General features: G+C 41.9%; 1 protein-coding gene across 1 annotated transcript in view; it reads right to left on the reverse strand.

The window, feature by feature from the left end:
* The window catches only part of Vwf (von Willebrand factor), a 132,637-nt gene extending 119,361 nt beyond the window's left edge, over positions 1-13,276 (reverse strand). Inside the window, exons 1-5 of the mRNA NM_001278774.1 lie at positions 13,048-13,276; positions 12,309-12,363; positions 9,794-9,958; positions 2,263-2,365; positions 1,777-1,985 (exon numbers count right to left, since the gene is read on the reverse strand). Of these exons, the coding sequence (NP_001265703.1) occupies positions 1,777-1,985; positions 2,263-2,365; positions 9,794-9,958; positions 12,309-12,363 (532 nt within the window). The 5' untranslated portion in view covers positions 13,048-13,276. The remainder of the gene's footprint in view (positions 1-1,776; positions 1,986-2,262; positions 2,366-9,793; positions 9,959-12,308; positions 12,364-13,047) is intronic.
* Between the last annotated feature and the right edge of the window lie 9,099 nt (positions 13,277-22,375).

Here is a 22,375-nt window from a genome sequence, read left to right on the forward strand (position 1 = left end):
AAACTCTTTCATAGGGTTGATAGGATTGCACAAAAGCAAGTCACTAGAGAAAGCCATACAATGACCCTTTAAAAAATTAAAAACAAAATTGCCATAGGGGTATAATTTATGTACAATAAAATAAAAATTCTAGGTATAGTCCCAACAAGAATTAAAATCAGGGTCTTGAAGAGACATGTGCATAGCTGTGCTCATGACAGCATTATTTACTATAGCTAAAATATAGAAGAGCACAAGTGTCAGTCAGTGGATGAATGGATAAACAGAGTGCAGTGTACATACACAATGGAATACTGCATCTTGAAAAAGGAGAAATTCTGACATTGGTGGTAACATGGATGAACCTTGAAGATATCACGCAAAGTGAAATAAGCCAGTTATAAGAAGCCAAATTCTGTATGATCCCACTTATGTAAGATACTTAGAGTAGTCAAAATCATAGAGACCAAAATGGAATGATGGTTTCCAGAGGCCAGTAGAGAAGAATGGGAAGCTATTGCTTAAGTAAGCAGAGCTTCAGTTTTGCAAAATGAAACAAGTTCCTGAGATGGATGGAAGTGATGGCCGCTTAATAATATGACTGTAATTTAATGTTAAATATGGTTAATTCCACAAGCATATGTAGAATCTGTACCAAACTGAGGAAAAAAAAAATATATATATATGCAGTACCAGAAATCAAATTCATGACCTCATGCTTTCCAGGCAGGTACTATAAGAATATGTTCTTTCTGAGCAGAGAAAAATTGCAATATTTTTTGTATTAGGCTACAAAAATGTCTCTACAAATTTTCTAATTTTATTTTGAAATCAATACAATTACAAAAAGTTTACCTTAAATATTCTAAACATTTGGATATTTTAAACATAATATAGGTTTTTTTGGGTTTTTTTGTTTTTTGTTTTGTTTTTGTCTTTTTCTTTCTTTATCGATACCAGGGATCGAACCTACAACTGCCTGCTTGCAAGGCAGGCGCTTATGCCGCTGAGCTAAATCCCCAACCAACATACTATAGTTTTAAAAATAACTCAAAATGGAAGCTAGAAAATTCACGGAATCAAATAAAAGTGAAAATAGATTGCATATTAAAATTGAAAGCTATTGCAGTAATTAGAGGAAAATCTATAGCTTCAAGTGCTCATATTGAACAATAAAAGACATAATTGCTAGGAAAGAAAAGCACGTATGATCTTACTGTTTTTCAATATGGCATAGTACAGCAAAAGAAATAGTGAACTAGTTCTCTAATCAGAGGGATGATAACATATATATAAATCTTCAGCTTTTACAAAGGAACATAACAATCAAATGTTTAGGAGATTCAGATTATCAAAAAGAAGATTAATAGTTGTGTTCACATCCATATTTTCTCTATTGCTCATGAACAAACATAAGCTGGCCTTTTCAGATAGTGTGGGGAGCCACTCTATAGACGTTAGCATTCAACTGCAAGTGGACTTGGGAGGCACTACTGGAGCCATCCAGTATTTACCCATTATCTGTTCAAATCATCCAGCATTTATGAACTATGTACCATGAAGAAATTGCTATAGGGGATTAAAAGTTGAGGAAAGTCAAGTCTGAGGAACTCCAGGGCATGGGCTGGGCAGAGGTCTAAGCCTTAAGATAAAAGACTAAGAGATAAGGCTGCTGAGATAAGTTGAAGCCAGGTCATGATAAAACTCAAATGCTAGAGAAGGAGGATTAGTGAAGGACTGTGAAATGGAAATAGAAAGTAATAATCTTTAGGGAAATGGTATCCCCCAAAATCTTACCTTCTTGCGTCCTAAAATCATCTTCAGAAAAAATGTTAAAATCACCACACAGCCCACAGGTCTTGTTGAAGAATCTGTCTGACAGCAGGACTTCAAAGTTGCCAATGCTGTCAATCCTGACTGCAAAGCCATAGGCCTTACTGGATAGCTTGTAGAACCCCGCCTCGGTTTCCAGATATAGCCCTTTGGAGGCATAGGGCACAGAGATTCTGGAAGGCAAAGGAAAGCTCAGAATTGGGCTTCTTGTATATTTCCAGGACATTTCTCCCATCTTCCAAACCCAAACCCATGTTACAGGGTTCAGACTCTAACCCAAAGTGATAGATATTCTAGACCCAGTCACTAGGAGACCTGGTTCCCATGCCACCCTGCTTCTTCTGGGCACATTTATTTTCCCTCCCTGAGCCCCAGCTTCTTCATCTGAAATCTAGTGGAAGAGGACCCCCAGAGTCCTTTCTAATTTGGCATTCTGGGCTTCTGACTTACCTCTGGTCCCCCTGCACCACCGTACCATTGACAAACAAATGGATATCAAAAAATTCTCCAAGATACACAGAGAGACCAACTCTCTCACCATTTTGGAAGTTCCCTGAAACAAAAAAAGAGTAGATAGTGTTGATACTCAGGAAAAAATGTTAAATGTATTAATCTTATTATTTCTAAAAACCTTATCTCAGTGGAAAACTCCCACAAAAGACTCAAGCACACATCAGAACTCTAAGTAGTTCCCTTGCTCATCCATCTTCTTGTTCATCTCAAAATCCTTATTTGAGTGCCTTCTGGATATCCAGCTTTCCGTGGGCTCTTACATCTCACAAAAGAAAAATCTAAAAACACAATCACTTCCTTTTGAGAGTTTAAAATATAGGTATAAATGTTAGACAAGTACACAGCAACTGAATACATTGCAAAGCGGCAAACAGAAGCAACAACAGAAGTAACTCCTAGAAGGTACTTGAGGATAGAATTACTGAAAATATTATCTTAGGGGCTGGAGGTGCAGCTGGGGGACAGAACCCTTGACTGGCATGGACAGGGCCCTAGATTCAATCCATGGCACCACAAAATAGATGATAGATAGATAGATAGATAGATAGATAGATAGATAGAGATAGAGGTATAGATAATCTTTGGACAATGTAAGCCCAAATCAAAGAGCAAGAAAGGTAGAGTCTGAGTCTCAAGCCTTGAAGATTTGGAAATTGATGAAGAAAGGGAGGGTGGGGGACAGCCAGTGAGGGCCAAGGCTAAGTGTGGGATTGCAGTACCTTAGGGGTCCTGAAAGAATAGGCAGGGCACAGGATGCAGATGAAAGGTAGCCTTGAACATGAGGAAATACATCTCCTCCTAGAAGGTATGGGAGAGCATGGGCTCCTCAGGAAAGAGAAAGGGTGTCTGTGGAATCAATCTGGAAGACTTGGGAAGGCCGTGGGCTTGGTATTCCCACCATGGCCAGGAACTCTGATGACCCAAGCTAGGGAAGGGCCTCCTCACTTCCACAAACCACTTTCTACAGGGCTCCCCAACTGTGCTGCCAGGGAAATGGGAGATGGCAAACAAGGTGAAGGAACATCGTTCTCGGGGTAGAAAAAAACACCTTACAGGAGTTCAACTAGATTAGGCTGAGTTCCTATACTAAGCTCCAACAGGCCAAACCAAAATGGAGTCACTTATGCTAACGTTCCACGTGACCAAGCCAAAACAAGGATGGTTATTTGAATGAGAGGAATAAGAGACGCCAAATCCCCAAATGGGCCAATTTGAAACTTTATTTCTTTACCAGGAAAGTAACTTTGAAAGAACTGAATCTAAAGTTGGTGTTTTCCTGGGAATGGAACCAAGGCCTAGTGTGTGCTACTCAGGTACTCTACCACTGAGCTAGACCTCCAGCCCCTGCCTGCTTTTTGTTCTTTTATTCTGTTTCTGCTCTACTTATCCGTTCTCTGTAAAACCAACCTTCTCTGTTCAACCCATCGGAACATTCTTTCTACAGAGTGAAGAATGAAGTGTTACCTAATTCTTGAATAGAAAATAGTCTACTGAGATCTTGTAACTAGATCTATTGTAATTCTGTCCTTTTACCTCAGTCTAACCTGGGGAGTCTGACGTGATATTCATTGTCTCTGCCAAGTTTTTGCAGCAAGCAAAATCTTCAGAAGTAGAACAAACTTTCCAACACCAAGAAATTAGCTATAGGTTAATGGCTTAGATCTAGAATGTCCCCCAAATTTCCAGTGTCTACAGAAGGTGATTGGATTGAGGGGTGCTGCACTCCTCACTGGGTTCATCCATGGATGAGTTCATAGCTGAATGTGCTGGTAGGAGCTGGGCCCTGTTGGAGGTAGGCCCCCAGCTGTGTCCTAGAAGGGTGCATTCTTGTCCCCCAGCCTCCACCTTCTCCCTCTGCTTCCTGTCCACTATGGGTTGAGCACTTTTTGTCTGCCAGGTCCCTATACTGTCTTATTTCTGCCTTGGAGCCAGCTGTCCACAGACTGAAACTGTGAACCAAAACAATCTCTCCTTTTTAAACTGTGAGTGTTGAGTATTGAGCCCCAGCTGACAAAATGACAAAGATGCTAAAGAAAACCAAACAACTGGAAATAAAAATGGTAGGGTAAATAAAGAGAAGCGCATGAATGTTGAATGTCATATTTGGATTCTTTCTATTTTCCCTATGTTTGAAATTTTCCATAATAAAATAGTAATACAAGGAATAGCCAGGCAACATTCCCTCCCCAGACTCTTCCTAGTTCCCAGGCATTTGCAGTGTGCCAAGATCAAATCCCATCTTAGGCTTTGTCTAAGCTGATGCTCAAAACACAACATGCCAGCCTGAGTGACCAGCAACCAGTGATCCAGGGCAAGGATCCAGGCACATTCGCCTCTCCACAGACCCGCTAGGCAGGAGGAGGCCTGCCTACCAGAAAACAGTACAAAACTGCTGGGAGGTCTGCAAGGCCTTGCCCCACACAACTACCAACCCTGGCTCCTCGTCAGCATGACCCTCTCACAGGGCAGACAGATGGGGCTTCACTGGGTGATCCATCACAGAGCTGGTAAGTGATGGCAGAGCTGGGACTCAGGCCTGGGTGAGTTTTCAATATTTGAAGGATTTGCTCGGAATGGCCTCAGGAGGGACCAGCATTAGCAAATACAGGAGGCACCAGTGAGCAGCACCCAGAGCTAAGACCAAATAAGCCTATGGGAGAGGGAGGCTACCCCTATCTTCACCCGCTTCAGGAAGTTAAGACTCTAAAATGGATGACTTAGGCCATGGCAACCATCCCCTACCTACCTACCCACCCAAAAGTAAACAATCAGCCCAGCATAGTGGCACATCCCAGCACTCAGAAAGCTGAGGCAGGAGGAGTTTAAAACCATCCTGGACTACATAGTGAAAGCCTGTCTCAAAAAGAAAAAAAATACAAATAGCAATCTAGGGGCAGAGATACCTCTGTGATCTACAGAACTGCATGGAGCCCGTGGGGCCCCTGTCCATGGGGTAAGGGGGCTTCGAGGGCCATCAACCCACACCAAAGGCAGCCCATGACAAGGGAAGTTTGAAAGTCAACAGTTCAGAGAAACAGGCCAGTAGCAGCAAGCGGAAGGATCTTGGAGACCATTTAAACAGATCGCTCTTGAGCTGTTTGTGTCCAGAAATCACAGTAAAAATACAACTTATTTCCTGATCCAATCATTATAAACACACATGTGCACGCACACATACACACATACACACTTCTCCCATATTTACCCTTACCATGTCCCGTGTCCTCAAGTACTCTGAAATTTTCTGATGTTTTGTGTTTTATTTACAACCAAAGTATAGATTGAATTTTACATTTTAAAATTTATTACAGTAAAGAACACCTTGCCATTAACGCCTCTCAGAATTCTTCCCTCACACTGAACACACTTGCTCCAGCTATGCAGTTCTGGAAGTCTTCTTCGTGTCTTTACAAGATGTCATCAAGACTACAGTGAATGCCACTGCCGAGTGCCCCACAATGGAAAAACCAGGCATACAGAATCATGGCCGCGAGCCCCACCCCCACCCTGCTCTGCCTTATTCAGTGGGTCTGGCACCACCCAACTTCTGGTTCTTCCCTGAAGTCGAGCTGGCCGTAAAAGGTAAACATTTTGAATCCACTCAGGACATCCAGGAGCCACCACAGTGCAGCTACTCTCATGAGACACGACTGGGAGATTTGCTTCAGAAACTGGCAAGAACAATGGGACAAATGTATTGAGAGCCAGAGGGAGGACTTTTGGGGGGGATCAATACCAATGCACTCTTCACTGTCATCATTTTTACCTTAAACACCCACTGTATTTTCCAATTGTACCTTTATTTAATCTTTGTAAAAGCGGGTTAGGATCCAGGACAGGTGGCTCAGGGGGGAAAATGCTAGCTAAGAATGACTCCATTTTACAAATAGAGACGCCAAGGGCTAGGTTTACAGTAGGTCTCATCATCTCGCCACTGCTGACATCTGAGGGCAGATGCTTCCTGGTTGAGGAACCAACTGTCCTGTACATGGTGGGATAATTAGTGGCATCCTGGCCCCTGCCCACTAGATGCCAGTAGCATTCACCCCCCCAACACACACACACACACACACACACACACACACACACACACACACACACCTGTGACTGCCAAATGAGGGCAGTGTCGTTCACTCTGCCTAAGAACTGCTGATTCACACAGGGACACCTAGGTTTTCTGGTTCTGAGCCCAGATTTCCTTTTGCAGCACACAGCTGCCCAACAGGCCGACCTAGGACTGTAGGTTCACAAACCACAAATGAGGGGAAACCTGCAAATCAGCCTTCTGTGTCACTCCCCTAGCACGTTCTTGCTGTAGATAACATGTGGTCATTAGAGATATAAGCCAGGGATTACAGGGATCCCGTACCCCAGAGACCTCCAGGGGTTAGCACTTCCTATAACTGCATGCTGTCACCCAAGGGAAGGGATGAACCAGCCAAGCTGACCCAGGCTTTGCCTGACCTCAAGCTCCATGATAAAGCACTGGGTACGTGGTCAGTCCCGGTCCCAGTGACAGAGTCAGAGGCATCCTGCAGCTTCAGAAGTAGGCAGGCAGCTGGAAGCAAGATCAGAACTAAAGGCCTTCTCTGGCATTAGTGAGGCGCTTACTGATCTTCACTTCTAACAAACACTCTGGCCTCCATCGGAACTCAGAGGAGCCCAGAGGAGCAACAGTCTGCCTTGACACACCACCTTGCTAACCACTCCAGAGTAGAGACTCACCAGCCACTGGCACAGTGCAGCAGCGACTTAGCAGGCCTCAATTGGTCCTGGCTCTCCCAGAATGTACCTGTGAGCCAGTGCCTGCAGCCCTGGCTTAGGAAAAAAGGGCTCCACAAAGCAAGAGTATCCAGGACTCTGTGGGTCTCTCTCTGGACCTGTGCTTACTGAAAGACATTTAGTCGAGGCCTGGGCCCTGGAGCTGCCTAACCAGAGGCTGGGATCAAGGAAGGCCACCCCCTTTGTACCAGGTGGCCTTCAAGGACAGACATAAACACCTTCCCCTGGATATGAGCAAGACCCACTACCGCTGGCAGGGAGAGGAATGCGAATTATTTGCACGATAGGATGGAGGAAACAGGATGTCATTGTTCACATCGTCCTGTGAACCAAAACCAAAGGGTCCACACTCTGGGTTCCTTCCTCTGACCCCAGGACTCTGGCTCCCCCACCCTCAGCCCACCAGAACACCACCCCACCCTCTATGGATTGTTCCTCCTGTAATGCCAATCCCCCTCACACCTCCTACATCAGCACCAATCCCCAACACAGCTGCCCGGTCTTTCTGATACTAACAGCACAATGCTTGGTGGAAATGAAACCAATTCACACTAAAGTGCATTTGATCTGGAGCCTGGTACAGGTCAATAACTTCCCAGAAAATGACTACAAGTCAGTGTGGAACACACTGAGCTGTTTGCTGGGACCCCTAGAGGAGGTGGCAGAGACCAGGGCTCTGTTGCAGACCTGTGAAAATGGGGAAAGGGTGTGTGTCATGACTCACACTTCAGCTTGCCCTATGGCCCCACCGTGTAATGCACTAAGTCCCAGCCACATGCTTCTCAAAGGTTGGGCCCCTGACCAGCTGCACCAATAGCAGCAGCTGGGAAATTGTTAGAGATGATTAAACTCTCAGGCTGCAGCCCAGATCTACCAAGTCAGACCTCTGGGAGCTGGGAGCAGAGCCTAGCACCCTGGCACACACTCATACAACGTGCATCCAGCTCCTGTAAGAAGAACACACTTCTAGCCTTATGTCCTTGCACACACTGTCCTCAATGCCTCTCCACCTAACCAAAACCCTCGGCTCCTTGACTGTTATCCATCGTGTAAATATCTTTCTTTAACAGAGGCCTGAGTGAGCTACAGGAGCACTCTCTTTTTGACCAGCCCTGCAGGCAGCTTCTGTGAGTCCTCTTTTCCATTAGGTCTCAACCTTGGGCTCTGTCCTTGGCCTACTTAGTTGAGCTTTAGCAAGAATTCCATTGGGTCAGTTTAGAAAAATAGAAGAAACCCACCTGCAGTATATGATTCAATTCCTCCTCCTCTCACCAGGATCTCTAAGGTCAGTGCCTGACTTCAGCAGGATTCCCCTTGTCCTGATGAATCTTCTTGTAGTTTTCCCTTTCTGATTTCTACCTTTCTCTGGCTCTAAATTCCACTTTCCCCTGTATCTGGAGCTGAGCTCCACCACCAAAGCCCCATTGCAGCAGTCCCTCTTGAATACAAGGTCTTTCCTACCAGTTTTAACAGGTGCCATGGAATTTTGCTTTCACAACATAGACCTGGCCATTGCCACCTCAGCTCCCAAAGCGGAGGACCACCACTTCACTGGGTTTTGTGCCATCCTTCTCACACATCACAGCTGACTGACACTTAGAGTGTGACATTCACTGAACCATAACTCTCCATCTGTGGTCCAGCCCCTTGTCTGACCTGGGGAAGTACCCTTTCTCCTTAGTACAAAGGAAATGTCCTCCAACCTGAAAAATTGGGAACTAAACTCCGGACAGACCTTTTATTACCTGCCAGGTCTTGGGGGAATTCTACAACCTCTTTGGGCCTTATTTCTTCTTCTTCTTTAAAACAAGGATGACAATATGACCCAGAGCTGTTGTGGGGGTGTGGGAACAACATCCATACAGTACCAGCACTTTTTCTGGTAATGTGAGATTTGCTCAGTGTAAGCTGGATATTGGGAATTACACAAACCACCAAGAAAATGATCCTTGGGGCTGGGGATGTGGCTCAGTGGTAGAGTTCTTGTCTTGCATGCACAAGGCCTGGGGTTCAATGTCCAGCACCACAAAAAAAAAAAAGAAGAAGAAGAAGAAAGGAAGGAAGGAAGGAAGAAAGAAAGAAAGAAGAAAGAGAAAGAAAGAAACAAAGAAAGAAAGGGACCCTTTCCTGTTACATGGAGCTTTATGTGTTCCAAAGGTGCTTATAGATGTTTTGCTGTTGTTTATTTATTTTGACTTTGATCTGGGCTTATTTTGTTTTTGCTGATACTGGAGATTGACCCCAGGGCCTGGCATATGCTAGGTTAAGTGCTTGAGATATATCTCCAGCAGCATTTTTCTATTTTATTTTGAGACAGAGTCTTGCTAAGTCACCCAGGCTGGGCTTGAACTTGCGACCCTCCTGCCTTAACCTCCTCCTGAGTGACTAGGATCGTAGATATGGTATACACCACCAGGCTTAATGAGATCACAATTTTTCTTGATGCTTTGGAGCCCCCAGAATATAGCCCACACCCAGAGCAATGAATGAAACCACTGGAGAAGCAGAAATCTACTAGGCTCTGATAGAAGAGAGATCCTGGAGAAGCCAAGGGAAGCCAGATATCATGGAAAGGCCATCGCCCTCCACCTTCTCAAGAGCGACCTCTGAGCTAAGCTGTGCAGTGGGAACTGGGCCCTCCCCCAACACCAGGGCTGCAAGCAGCTCCCTCGGGGGCAGGACTCACCCAGGACGGAGAAGGAGTGCTTCTGGCAGTCCCCTGCCAGGAGGTAACTGCAGTCGCCTGCAAAACTGTACATGTTCTCGTCAAAGGTGTTTATGAAGTCTCTTCCAAAGAGGCTGCACCGGGCGGTTGAGGGTCTGTCTAGAGTCCTTTCAGTGCAGAAGGTCCCTGGAGGGAGAAAGGCTGGGTGAGCACAGCTGGGACCATCAGCCAAAGCTCTCTGACCTGCAGCAAGCCACTTTCCAGCCTACACAAGACTACAGCTGCTGTTTCCAGCCTCAGGCCAGGACTCACGGCAATCATGGACCAAGCTCTCAGGCTCTGGAAATCTATTCATTTTAATGGCATTCCTTATCAACTTAAAATGTTAGTAATGTCCAGTAACATTATGGTAGCCATTGTTGATTTCCTGTTAATCTTCTTTTGAAGTCCTGCATTGCTTTGTATTGTTCTGTTCTGATTAGCTTTATTCTGGTTTTTTTTTTTTTTTTGGTTTGACTTTATTCTCTTTAAAATAATAAACAAAATAAACAATGGAGCCAGAACTATAAATACACGGCACAGTGCCTGCTTGGCAAGCGTGAGATCATGAGTTCAATTCCTGGTAGCAAAAAAATTTAAAGAAAAGAAAAGAAAAAATGGAGAACATAGAAGAAAATACAAGTAGAAACCATCCATAACTCAACATTTGGCATTAAAACTAGAGTTAACATTGTAATGCTTATCTTTTTGTTCTACTTCAGGGTCTTTACACAGTTACAGATTTTTACAAACTGCTGATCATCCTGGGCAAACCATGGATGACTTCTATTTACTTCTCAATAGGTTGTAAATGATTTGTCATGTCTTTGTATATTTATTTATGTATACATGTATGTATACATATTAACCTGATTTTTGGTGACTGTATCATATCTTTTTTTTTTTTATTTAAAGAGAAAGACAAAACTAAACGAAGCAAAACAGTGAAAGGCTAGAAGCAACACAGAATTTCAAGAGAAAAAACATACAGTAAGAGTTCACCAGTTAATAGATCACACATTGTCAACTTACAAACAGCTGTCTGGATTACAAAATTAAAGCATACAAAGTGGAGATTAATACAGTGAGATTGCAGTCAGTTCTGTTCAATGATCCAAGAAAAACTCAGCAATATGGTTCTCTTTCCTACACATTTAAGTAAACTTGCAGTTATATCCTTTAGATCACTTTCTTTCCTCTCTTTTTTACACTAACAATCAGCGCATTTTAGTTTCCATTACTTCCACAGTTTTTTTAACTTTTTCTTTGAAGAGGAAAAGAAAAAAGATTGAAAAAAAGACCAAAAAACAAAAAACAAAACAAGACGGACCAAAGAAAAACCCAATGTGACAAAGCAAAACAGAGTCATTTAGATCAGGAGGATGGACATAGCATAAAATGAAAAAAAAAAATAATAAAGGGGGGGATTACTAGGTGATCAACAATGGTTACCATGACTGTATCATATCTTATAGCTGTATATAGTATCCCTTCCCATTGCTAGGTTCTTTTTTCAAGGTACATTGTCTCAGTTTTTACTATTATAGATTTCAATGAGCATATTTGTACGTAAATCTACTAGTGTAGCTTAAGAAGATTAAATTTTAGATAGATCAGACAGTATGTGTATCACTGTGATCATGAAATACTAACTACTACCAGGTGCTAGCTCCTTACTTGTGCATGTGTGTGTGTGTGGATGTGTGTGTGTGTGTGTACAGGTAGACAACTACAGCATTAAATGTCCTCTGGCACAACCCCCCCCCTTCCAGTAGAGAGCATGCAGAGTGTGGTCATCTGTGTGATCACAGAAGAGTGTGAAACTCTTCTCCCCACGCTACTCTAAACAGCAGGCCATACGCTGCTGACGTGCAGGGTTTACACAGAGGCAGGCTCAGGTGTGAAGTCCTTGCTACCATTCACAAAAACAGAACTGCAGAGAATGATGGAAGGCATCCAGTGCAGTAGAATGGGAAGAGAGCTGGCCTGCAGCCCAGGAGAACTGACCTTTGACTTGGGCTCCGTGTCACTTAGAGCCATCATTTCTCCTCTCTGAACCTCAGTCTCTTTACTGTACCATGGGAACTTTGACTGGGTGATCTCTTCAACCCCTTCTAAAACTAATAACCTACCCAAGTTAAATTCCATCTTGCCCACCTCATGCCCCCATCACCTCAGTCAGTTGTGTGCCCCCTTTATCTCTTCTACCCTTAGTAAGAGAAGGCATTGCAGACACCCGATCTCTGGGGAACATGAGTCAGAGGACAGGAACCCTTTACAGGAGACAATCAATAACTTGCAAAGAGGCTGGGGATTTAGCTCAGTGGCATAAGCGCCTGCCTGGAAAGTGTGAAGTCGTGAGTTCAATCCCCAGTACCAATAATAATAATAACTTGAAAGACCCCTTATGGTGAGCCCCAGACACACTGCTGATTCTTGGAAAGGGCTGCTCTAGTGGCCCTGGAGCAGGTATGAGGAACAGTACCTTGATACCTACCTGGCAAGGTGAGGACCAAAGCAAGCAGCACCCCAGCAAGCCTGACAGAAGCCATCTACAAGGAGCAAGAGAAAACCAAGTTGTTTGTTTCTGCCCAGATAGGCCCTGCTGGTATATACTGTTGCCAAGGCATAAAGCAGGGGGAAAAGAAAAAAATTTCCATAAAGCAAAAGAAAAGATTGTTAATACATGGGCTCCAATTTCTGACTTGAACATGGGTTGCTAATCCCCAAAAATGCCCCTGGCCAATTCCAGGCAAGAAAGTAACAACCCCTGTAAGCCACCCCTCCACACACACCTTTCCCCAGACAACGGTCCCCAGGCCAAGACAAGGGGAAGCTCCGTGGCTCCCTCCATTCCTCCCAGTCAGCCTGACTTCTCACATCCCCGCATGACTGCAGTAGCCAGGAGCAGAGGTCCCCTAGATCTGTCCACCTTGGTAGCAACCCGGGGAGCAGGAACTGAGCAGGACTTTTGCTTCTCCCAGTAAGACCCAAGAAGTGAGGGGAGACCTCCTGCCAGTCTCATTTGCATGAAGCATTGCCATGAGGGAAAACCACTATGAAGCAGAACAGGGTCCCCAGAGGGAGGAAGAGAAAGAGGGGGTATTAGGATTTCCCTGACTTGATACCTCCAGCCCCAGCAAACCCCTTCTAGTCCAGGGATGAAGACCCAGCCCACAGTCCAGGGATAGGTAGGGCTTAGCCCAGACCCTCCTCCCTCTTTCCAAACACCGCACCTTCCTTGCAGATGGAGGCTTCTGGTATCTCCAAAGTCCCTTGGGAAGCCCAGCCATGCCTAATGGTGTCACCACCCCTAGGCCATGTTCCCAGCAGCTGCTGAGGCTGGCTGGACTGTCTGGCTGTGAAGCAGTCCAGGAACCCTAGAGTCCCCACAGAGGGGGAGATAAACCTCAAGTTGTGACGTTGACCAACCACCCCACTTCTCTACCACAATAGCCATGCACTGCCACAACAGAGCGCTGGCCTCCCTTAATTATCAGAGGAACAATGGCAGGAAATCATATTAGAAACACCTCCAGGCTGATAAGGCTTTGAACAGCTTGGAGGGAGACCTCCTAGCAGGGGCTTTAATAAGCTGCTTCAACCACCCCAAAGAAAACACTGCCAACTCCTGCATCTCCAGGTGAGGTCCTCGGCTTTGGGACTCCCCAGATAACAGACAGATTACAGGAGACTGTGACTGGGAACCTTCCGTTACCAGAGAGGCTAGTGAGGACAGGGAGGGACCAGGCTAGATAAACATGGCTTCTGGATCCGGCTTCCAAGGCTCAACTCCAGGAAATTTTGAAAAACACTACAACTTGAGCCAATTTAGTTGCCAAGAAGAGGAAAAGAGTGAATTAACACTTCTTGTCCACATTAGGTATGGATGATCAGGCCCTCTCAGTGCATCTGTGCTGTGGCCAACATTTCAGGGGCAGGATAAAGACGAAGGCCCTGAAACATGTTCACTGGAAGAATGACAGTCTCTTTAATAAATGGTGCTGGAAAAACTGGCTCTCCATATGCTGAAAACTAAAACTAGACCCATGCCTATTACCATGTACTAAATTAAAATCTAAATGGATCAAAGATCTGAATATTAAAACAGAAACACTAAATCTATTGAAAGACAAATTGGGTAGAAACCTTGAAGACATATGGGTAGGTAGAGAATTCATGAACAGGAATCAAACCTCATGGGAAATACTTTCCAGAATCAATAACTGGGATCACATCTTATTAAAAAAGTTTCTGCACATCAAAAGAAATCTCCAGCATAGTTAAAAGAAAATCCACAAACTGGGAAAAAATCCTAGTGAACTGTCCCTCAGACAAAGGACTTCTGTCTAAAACATATAAAGAATTTAAAAAATCAGACCCCCAAAATTCAAAGATCCAATCCATAAATGGGCATCTGAGATGAATTCACAATTCTCAGATGAAGAAATACAAATGGCAAGTAAATACATGAAAAAATGTTCATCTTCATTACTCATGAGAGAAATGCAAATTAAAGTCTCACTGAGATTCCATGTCACTCCTGAAAGAATGGTCAGGATCAAGAAAACTACCAACAACAAATGCTGGAGAGGCTGTGGGGTAAAAGGAACTCTCCTGCACTGTTGGTGGAAGTGTAGACTGGTACAACCATTGTGGAGGTCAGTCTGGAGATTTCTCAAAAAGCTGGGATTGGAAATCCCATTTGTTCCAGCTATTCCACTTCTAGGCATATTCCCAGAAGAACTGAAAGCATCATACCACAGTGATATATGTGCACCCATTTTATAGCAGCACAATTTGTAATATCCAGATCTTGGAAACAACCTAAGTGTCCATCAACTGAGGAATGGGTAAAAAAGCTGTGGTATTTTTATACAATGGAGTACTACTCAGCTATAAAGAATGATCACATTGAGATATTTATAAATAAATGGATGCAGCTTGAGACCATACTCATAAGTGAAATAAATCAAACTCACATGTATAAATACTGAATAGTTTCCCTAATGTAAGAAATGGTAAGAATACATAAATCATGATTTATGTATTCTTACATAATGTATTCTTACATTCTTACATTATGTATTCTTACATAAATTCTTACATCATGATTCTCCATTATATTGCTTTGAAGACTTATAATGTTTTCATTCATTAGTTTGAATGGTTTTATTCTGGGTTGTTTGATTTTATTGTCTGTGGTGGTATGAACAGCTATTTTGAAGAAAACAAGACATTATAATAGCTGGTGCTGATTTAATATCATCTTGTTTTGAAGTCCTATCAAGCTCTTGTTCTTCTGTCTCCATCAGTTTTATCATGTTGTATCTTATTATATGTGATAGTATTAACAAAAATTTTTGTGGACAAGGAGATAATATAGTAAGCATTGTTCATTTTCTGTTAGTTGGTTCTGAATACCCTGTAATACTTTCATTCTCTTGAATGGTTTTACACTGTCTTGTTATGTTTGATGCTATAGTATACGAAGTTATACTCAAATATTTCAAAGAAAGAGACACTATGATAGCTACTATTATGTCCGGTTATCTTATAGTGAAACACTATGTTGCTTAAATTCTTAAATTGTTCTGTTCTGACCTGTTGTTATGTACTCTTTTATCTTAATCTTTTTTTAAATTAAAAAAAAAAAAAGACGAAGGCCCTGGTCATGAGATCAGAGATCAGGTCTTTGTAAAATGGTGGGATGGAAGTGACAATGTGATTCTAATATTCCTCTCAATCCTCTCTCTCTCTCTCTCTCTCTCTCTCTCTCTCTCTCTCTCTCTCTCTCAGAGCTTTGCACATACTAGGCAAATGAGCCACTGAGCTGTATTCTCAATCCCCCATGACTCTTTCACCCCATCTGCCCCTGATTCCTGTGTATCAGACACACACACATTGCACACATGCATGTACACACAGATGCCTACATAGACATGCATGTACTATACATATATATACTCACACACTTCAACCTCCCATATCTCAAAACTTAATTTTCAACATCATCTGCCAAACTAATTCCTGCTAAAGAGAGATCACTGGCAAAATTAGAGAGAGGAAAGAAGGCAGGAAGTGACTGGCTCAAGTTGGGGACTGAGTCAGAGTTAACATTGGCAGAGTTAGACACATATCGTGAGGAAATGAGGCCCACTTGACTGTTTCTCACAGGATGCCCTTGCTGTGAGACTCTGAGGAACCATAGGTCTTCACTCTTCCCTTCCACACACACATTGTCAAGGAAGAGTGGGGGCAGAAGTGGCAGTTAGCACAAGGTAGAAAAAAGGCACCCGAGGGTGTTTACCTCCATCATTCAAAAAGAAATTACAAACCTGGAAATTTTTCGCATTCAAAATATACCTAGAAATGCTACACTAAATATAATGTGTTTTCTTTGTAATGCACAGCTGAGCTTGGAGCAAAGTAAGGAGCACTGTATCTCCAAAGGTCCATAAAGAAAAAGGACCTGACAGAGCATGGGCCGTGCAGGACTCCAGGGCTTAGCCCGACCCTCCCAGCTGATGGCTGGATGTGTTGAGGACAGGAAATGAGGCTTAGGACCTGACCAGACAGAAAACTGGCACTGAGAACCCTGTGCAGAGCTGAAATTCTTAAAGGGAAACACTAGACCAAGAAAAGGAATCCATCTACAACACAGCTGATGAGAAGTCTTATGCATCTTCATCAGTTGTGAGGGTAAGAAAATTAAGTCTTTCTATAATGCATGTAGCTCTGGTTACATGTCAGTTTGATGGTCAAAATGAAGTTACTACACACTCAGGAACCTCCAGGCTGAGCGAGTGGTACTGTTACAGACAGCTGAGTTAGATAAAAATATTATAGGCAGTCAGAAGAAAACAGTGCAGAAGACCAGCTGTGGGGGAGACCTCAAGACAAATGCACCCACATCCTAAGGATAAAACATCAAAGACTGATATTCTACATAGGTCTCTATTACCCTGAAGAAGCCAAAAGGAGCCACTAACCTAACCCCTACAACCAAAGAGCCCCTGCTCCATATGCATGCCACCTGCTGTGTGACTGGCTTCCCCATTTGTCCCTGATTTAATCAATTTTATCTGAGCAATCATACTCATAATCTTATTGGTTGGCCATAGTTCTGCCCACCTTGTGAGTTCCTATTTTTCTCTACTGTAGACCTGCCTCATCTTGTAGTTTTGCTCCATAAAATCCCTAAAAAAGCTGGGGTCCTTGGCAACCTATTCAGGGACCCCTTCTATCTCTCTCTCAGACAGACAGAAGCTTTCTTTCTCTCAATAAGTATATTCTGCTCTTAACCTCTGTTGTTCCTAAAATTTCATTCTTCAGTTTTAGAGAACAGGAACTCATACCGGATATCCAGTAGGTTGGGAGTTTCTTTCCCCTATATCAAAGCAAGCTTTAGTCTTAGTCTTGGTATCCAAAGTTTCTGACAGAAATAAACACAAATTTAACTAAAAAAGGTAAACTTTCTTCTCAGATCACACACGATACCCTCAGAAAAAAACTGTCTTGAGGTGGGTGGATTCAACTGCAAATTTTAAACCATTTGAGAAAAAACGATTCACCATGAACAAAAATAAGCAGTCACAGCAAAAGACAACTGAGAATTCAAATAATATCATGATGAAAGAAAAAATAAGTGCTGAAAACTGCAATGGACTAAAAAACAAGAACTGGAAATAAGAACAAGAAGACTTTAAAAAGAACTTTTAGAAATGAAAATTTATAGTAAATTCATTGAAAAAAGTTGGATTTTAAAAAGATGTTTCTGGAGAAAATTTTGTCGAAAATACATTCAAAGAAATTACTCAAAGAAATAAGATTTTTAAAAAAGGAGGGGCAAATTCAGAAAGATGGCAGAATGAGGAGTGCTGAGGGAAAGCCTCCATCACCACAGAATCCACCCGCCTCGCCGAGTGCCCCAGACACAGACCCTGAGTGCTTTCGTGCAGATAATTACTCGGGAGGGCAGGAAGCAGAGCAAGGAGGGGGAAATGTGATACGGGAAAGGAAAGCCGCCAACAGATGCTTATTAAGCCTGCCACTAGCCAGGCAAGTGACACTTAACCCTGGGGAAGAGTGGGAAGAAGTTAGGACACAGGCCCCAGAATGGCCCCAGGCACAAGTCAAGGGGGCCAGGGAATTTCTACACATCGTATGGGGGGCAGGTACTGGTGGACTAGAAGAAAAACCAAAGACTCAAGATCAGGGGTAGCTTCTGGTCTATGTAGTATTCATCATTCAGAGTTAGGAAGGTAGAGCCTTTTTCTTTCCTTGATTTCTTTCTTTTTTTCTTTTCTCTGTTTTTTTTTTTTTTTTTTTTTTTTTTTTTTTTTCAGAAAACCAAAGGGTTTACCATTAGCAGTCCTTCCTGGAAGAGCTACTTAAAAAGGGAATTTCAGGAAGAGGGAAATGAAACTCAAAGATGCTATAAAAATGTTAACAAAGAAACTGGTGGCGGTAGTGTGGCCCACTGCAGCCCTTCCAGGGGGACAACAGCAGTGTCTCCTGAGATCCACGCCATGTTGGAGCTTAGGACTCTGGGAAGCCAAGCCAGCACCTCCAAAAAAAAAAAAATCAATGTATATTATATGCAAGTTGCAGTACACCAAAATGTAATCCACTATTCTGTGCAATTTACATGAGCCTATAAAATCATTTTCAGATTCTATAAAATAAAAAAAAATAAAAAAAGCAAAAAGACAAAAAAAATTATAGATAATGTGGGAGCAGGGGGAAGCATTACAGATGGGCGGAAGTTAATGATGTGCCCTATATAATCCTTGCTATGTGACTTCTTTCCTTCTTGGATTCATATTAGCTAAGTGACTATCCTTGTAACCCTACAGTTAGGCTGTAGTTTGACTCACATTGTACCCACATGTGATTTTGCTGTACAAAATATTCTATTTTTTTTTTTTTCGTCTTTTTCCTTTTTATCGGTACCGGGGATCGAACTCACGACTGCCTGCTTGCAAGGCAGGTGCTTATGCCACTGAGCTAAATCCCCAGCCCCTACAAAACATTCTTGACAAAGAATCTCAGTCACCACCCATTCAGGACCCCTCCTGCAAATCCAGAACCTATTCTTCCTCTCCTTATATCCAATAAAACTCTCCAACTTCCAAAAAAAAAAGAAAGAAAGAAAGAAACTGGTAAATACGGTGTAATTATGAACAGGTAGAAAACAATGGTAGAACAATAAGGGTGACAAATTAGAGTTAAAAGACTAAGATGGAACCAAAATACCAGGCAGCAGTAGCCCACCGGATAAGGAGGCAGTAATGGATGTAAAAGTGTACATATTAATGTCCTTACTCCTCAAAAGAAATAAAAAGGCGATAACCATAGTCTTTTTAAGGCAAGACTGTATAGCAAAACTTTAAGAAAAAATATTTAAATAAGTGTAAGTTTTGGTGAAGGGACAGGAATTAAAGATAACTACATAAATCTAGGAGAAAAGTAGAGAGGGGAACAGGACACATAGTGTAAAATAAGCTAAGAGATCAATAAAAAAATCAGAAAAGATTACCTAATACTCTAATAATATTCAAGTCATTGTGGTTAATGTAATCAATGTTAAAATAACGGAGCTGTGTTCAAGAGACAAGTCTAAAATATAAAGACACAAAGACTATAGGGAAAAGACACATTTACTGTACTACTATTAGACAGTTCAGACTTTAATATAAACATCAATATGAACAATAAAGCAGATTAAGTGATAAAAGTTTCAGTGCATCCAGAAGACAAAACTCTAGATAATAAGTTTATAGGTTTTGGTTTTTGTTTTGGGGTCTCACAATGAAGTTCAGGCTGCCCTGGAAATCACTATTGTAATCCACACTGGCCTCAAACTCACAGCAAGCCTTCTGCCTCAGCCTCCTGACTGCTGGGATTACAGAGGTGCACCACCTTGCCTGGACACTTATAGTTAATTTTTTTAAGGATGACTGATGCAAGGCTGGATGTGAAACTCAGTCTAGGGCTAGGGCCTGGTTCCATCCCCAGCACTGCAAATAAATAAACACATAAATTTTTTTAATGCTTGAATTGTAACACAAAGAAGAAAAGGCTTTGGATAAAAGCCACAGCATCCATTTATCTTTTAAAAAGCAAACAAAAACAATTTGGTAGTATACAAAGAGAAAAGAATAGCCTTGGCCTGAAAAATAGTGCCAACTTTAAACAGGATAAAAAGCAAAGCACTCTTTAAGAACAGAACAAGACCGGGATGTTCAGTATCATCCCGGTCGATCCACATTGGATCGAATGCCCAGAACTCAGTAAGAAAGAAAGAAGAAATACGGCACCGAAAACTTTATTTTCCAGGATGAACCCCAGCCTCACACATGCTGGTCAAGAGTGCTTTACCACTGAGCTACAATCCCAGCCCAGAAATTCAATCTTTAAAATGATCCTATTGGTAAAAGAACAATTACTGAGGAGGAGAATAAATAGTCTGAAATGTATACAATAGCATTATGCAGAAAATTATAAATTTTGCTGCAAAACACAAAAGAAAACCCAATGAAGAAACACACTGTGTTCCTGCTAAGTCACAATATTGTACAGAGGCCAGGTATCTTCAAATTCAACTGTAAATTAAATGCAAATACTGATCAATATCTAACAGAGCTTTCACCAAACTAGACAAGCTGTTCCTAAAATCCGTATGGAAAGAAATTTAATTCATAAATAAATAAGGACTGGGGATTTAGCTCAGCGGAAGTGCCTGCTTTGCAAGCGCGTGGTCGTGAGTTCAATCCCTAGTATTGATAGATCAATAAGTAAATAAATAAATAAATCCATATGGAAATCTTGATATCAAGAATAGTTCAAACAACTCCAAATGTTAAGTTGCTAATAAAATGTTGGCCTCAATCCAGTGACAATAGATAATGATATGAAAAAGTCATTCTCAGGGAAAAAAAATGATTTGGTCAGCAAGCATATGAAAACCTCACTGGTCACCAGGCAAGTCAAAAACAACATCGTTAGTTCTCCATTCAGCAAAAGGAGAAGGATGTGGAACAGTTGGGATTCCTGTATTCTGCTGTTAGAAGGACACATGGACAATCATTTGGGGGAAAATGTACACGTACCTATAAAGCATGATAGTCTTGCCCATAGCCCTGTCGCTGCACCCCTAGGTGCAGCCCCTCCTGAGCACATGGCCCCCTAGGTTTGTGCCCTCCCAAAACTTTCACCCAAGTGCAAAGCCCATCAAGCGCAAAACATTGGGCTACAACAGAGGCTGCACTCACAAAAATACGTAAACAGCCAAGCTAAAGGCCCTTCCTCAGAAGACGTGAGTTGTGCTACACTTACCCTGTGAAGTACAGTACCAAACATCAGGCTTAAAAACATCTAGGCTATCTGATCTAACATGGCTAGATCCCCACTATAATGGTAAGGAAAAATAAGAGGAACTATCAGAGGATGTGTACAGTGTGGTACTATTTATGTAAAATTAAAGACCATGTAAAATAAATGCTAGGATATCTTGTGGTGAAACACTATTTTGTTTAAATCGTTATGCTTTGACCTGTGCTGTTTTGTTGTTATGCCCTCTTTTATCTCAATCTCCTTTTTTTTAATTATTTACCTTTTTATTTTTTCTTTTTAATTAAGGGAAAAATAAATTAAAAATAGCAGGATACATTATAGCAACCCACTTTGATTTCCTATTAACTTGATTTGAAACCCTGTATTGCCCTCACCATCTTGTTTTGACTGATTCTCCCCTATTCTGCTTTGATAGTACCAAGTTTGAAAGTATAGGCAACAACTGTGAAGACAGTAAGATTCATTATGACGCCCATTCCGGTTGACTATTATCTTCTTTTAAAGTCCTGTAATGTCCCCAATGTTTTGGTTTTATTCTTTACTGTTTTGCTCAACTTTATTATGACTGATGATATAGGCAATTCTTTTTAAGATAGCAAGAGGCAGTATGGTAACCATTGTGATCACCTTGTATTTTGTTTTTACATTATCTATTATGTCCATCCTTTTGATTTGACTGACTCGGTTCTGTTATGTCACGTTTGGATTTACTCTCTTCAAAAAAAGTAGTAAGAACTGTGGGAGTAATAAAACCTAAAATGTGTAATTGTCATTGTACAAAAGAAAAGAAAGTGCTCTAAAGGACATAACTGCATGTATATTTAGGTGTATTAGATAGATAACCATATTACTGAGTTTTGTTGGATCATTGAACAAAACTGTTTCCAGTCTCACTGTTTGAAAGTCCACTTTATATGCTTTAATTTTGTAACTTGAACAACTATTTCTAAGATAACAATATGTAATCTATTAAGTAGTGATTTCCTACTGTTTATTCTTTCTGAAATTCTGTATAACTTGTACCCTTTTTCTGTTTTTTCTCTTTTTCTCCTTAAATCAAATTTTTAAAAAGTATGTATTATTGCTTAAAATTTGTTTAATTGCAGGAAAACTTGAGTATGTACAATGTGTGAATCACTACACTTGAGCTAGTGGTTACCTCTGGCAAGGAAGAGAAAAGACAGGCTCCAGGCACAGCATACAGGG

Source organism: Cavia porcellus, unplaced genomic scaffold (genome assembly GCF_034190915.1).
Source record: "Cavia porcellus strain 051 isolate PalLab524CR breed Dunkin Hartley unplaced genomic scaffold, mCavPor4.1 scaffold_27, whole genome shotgun sequence".
NCBI lineage: Eukaryota > Metazoa > Chordata > Mammalia > Rodentia > Caviidae > Cavia > Cavia porcellus.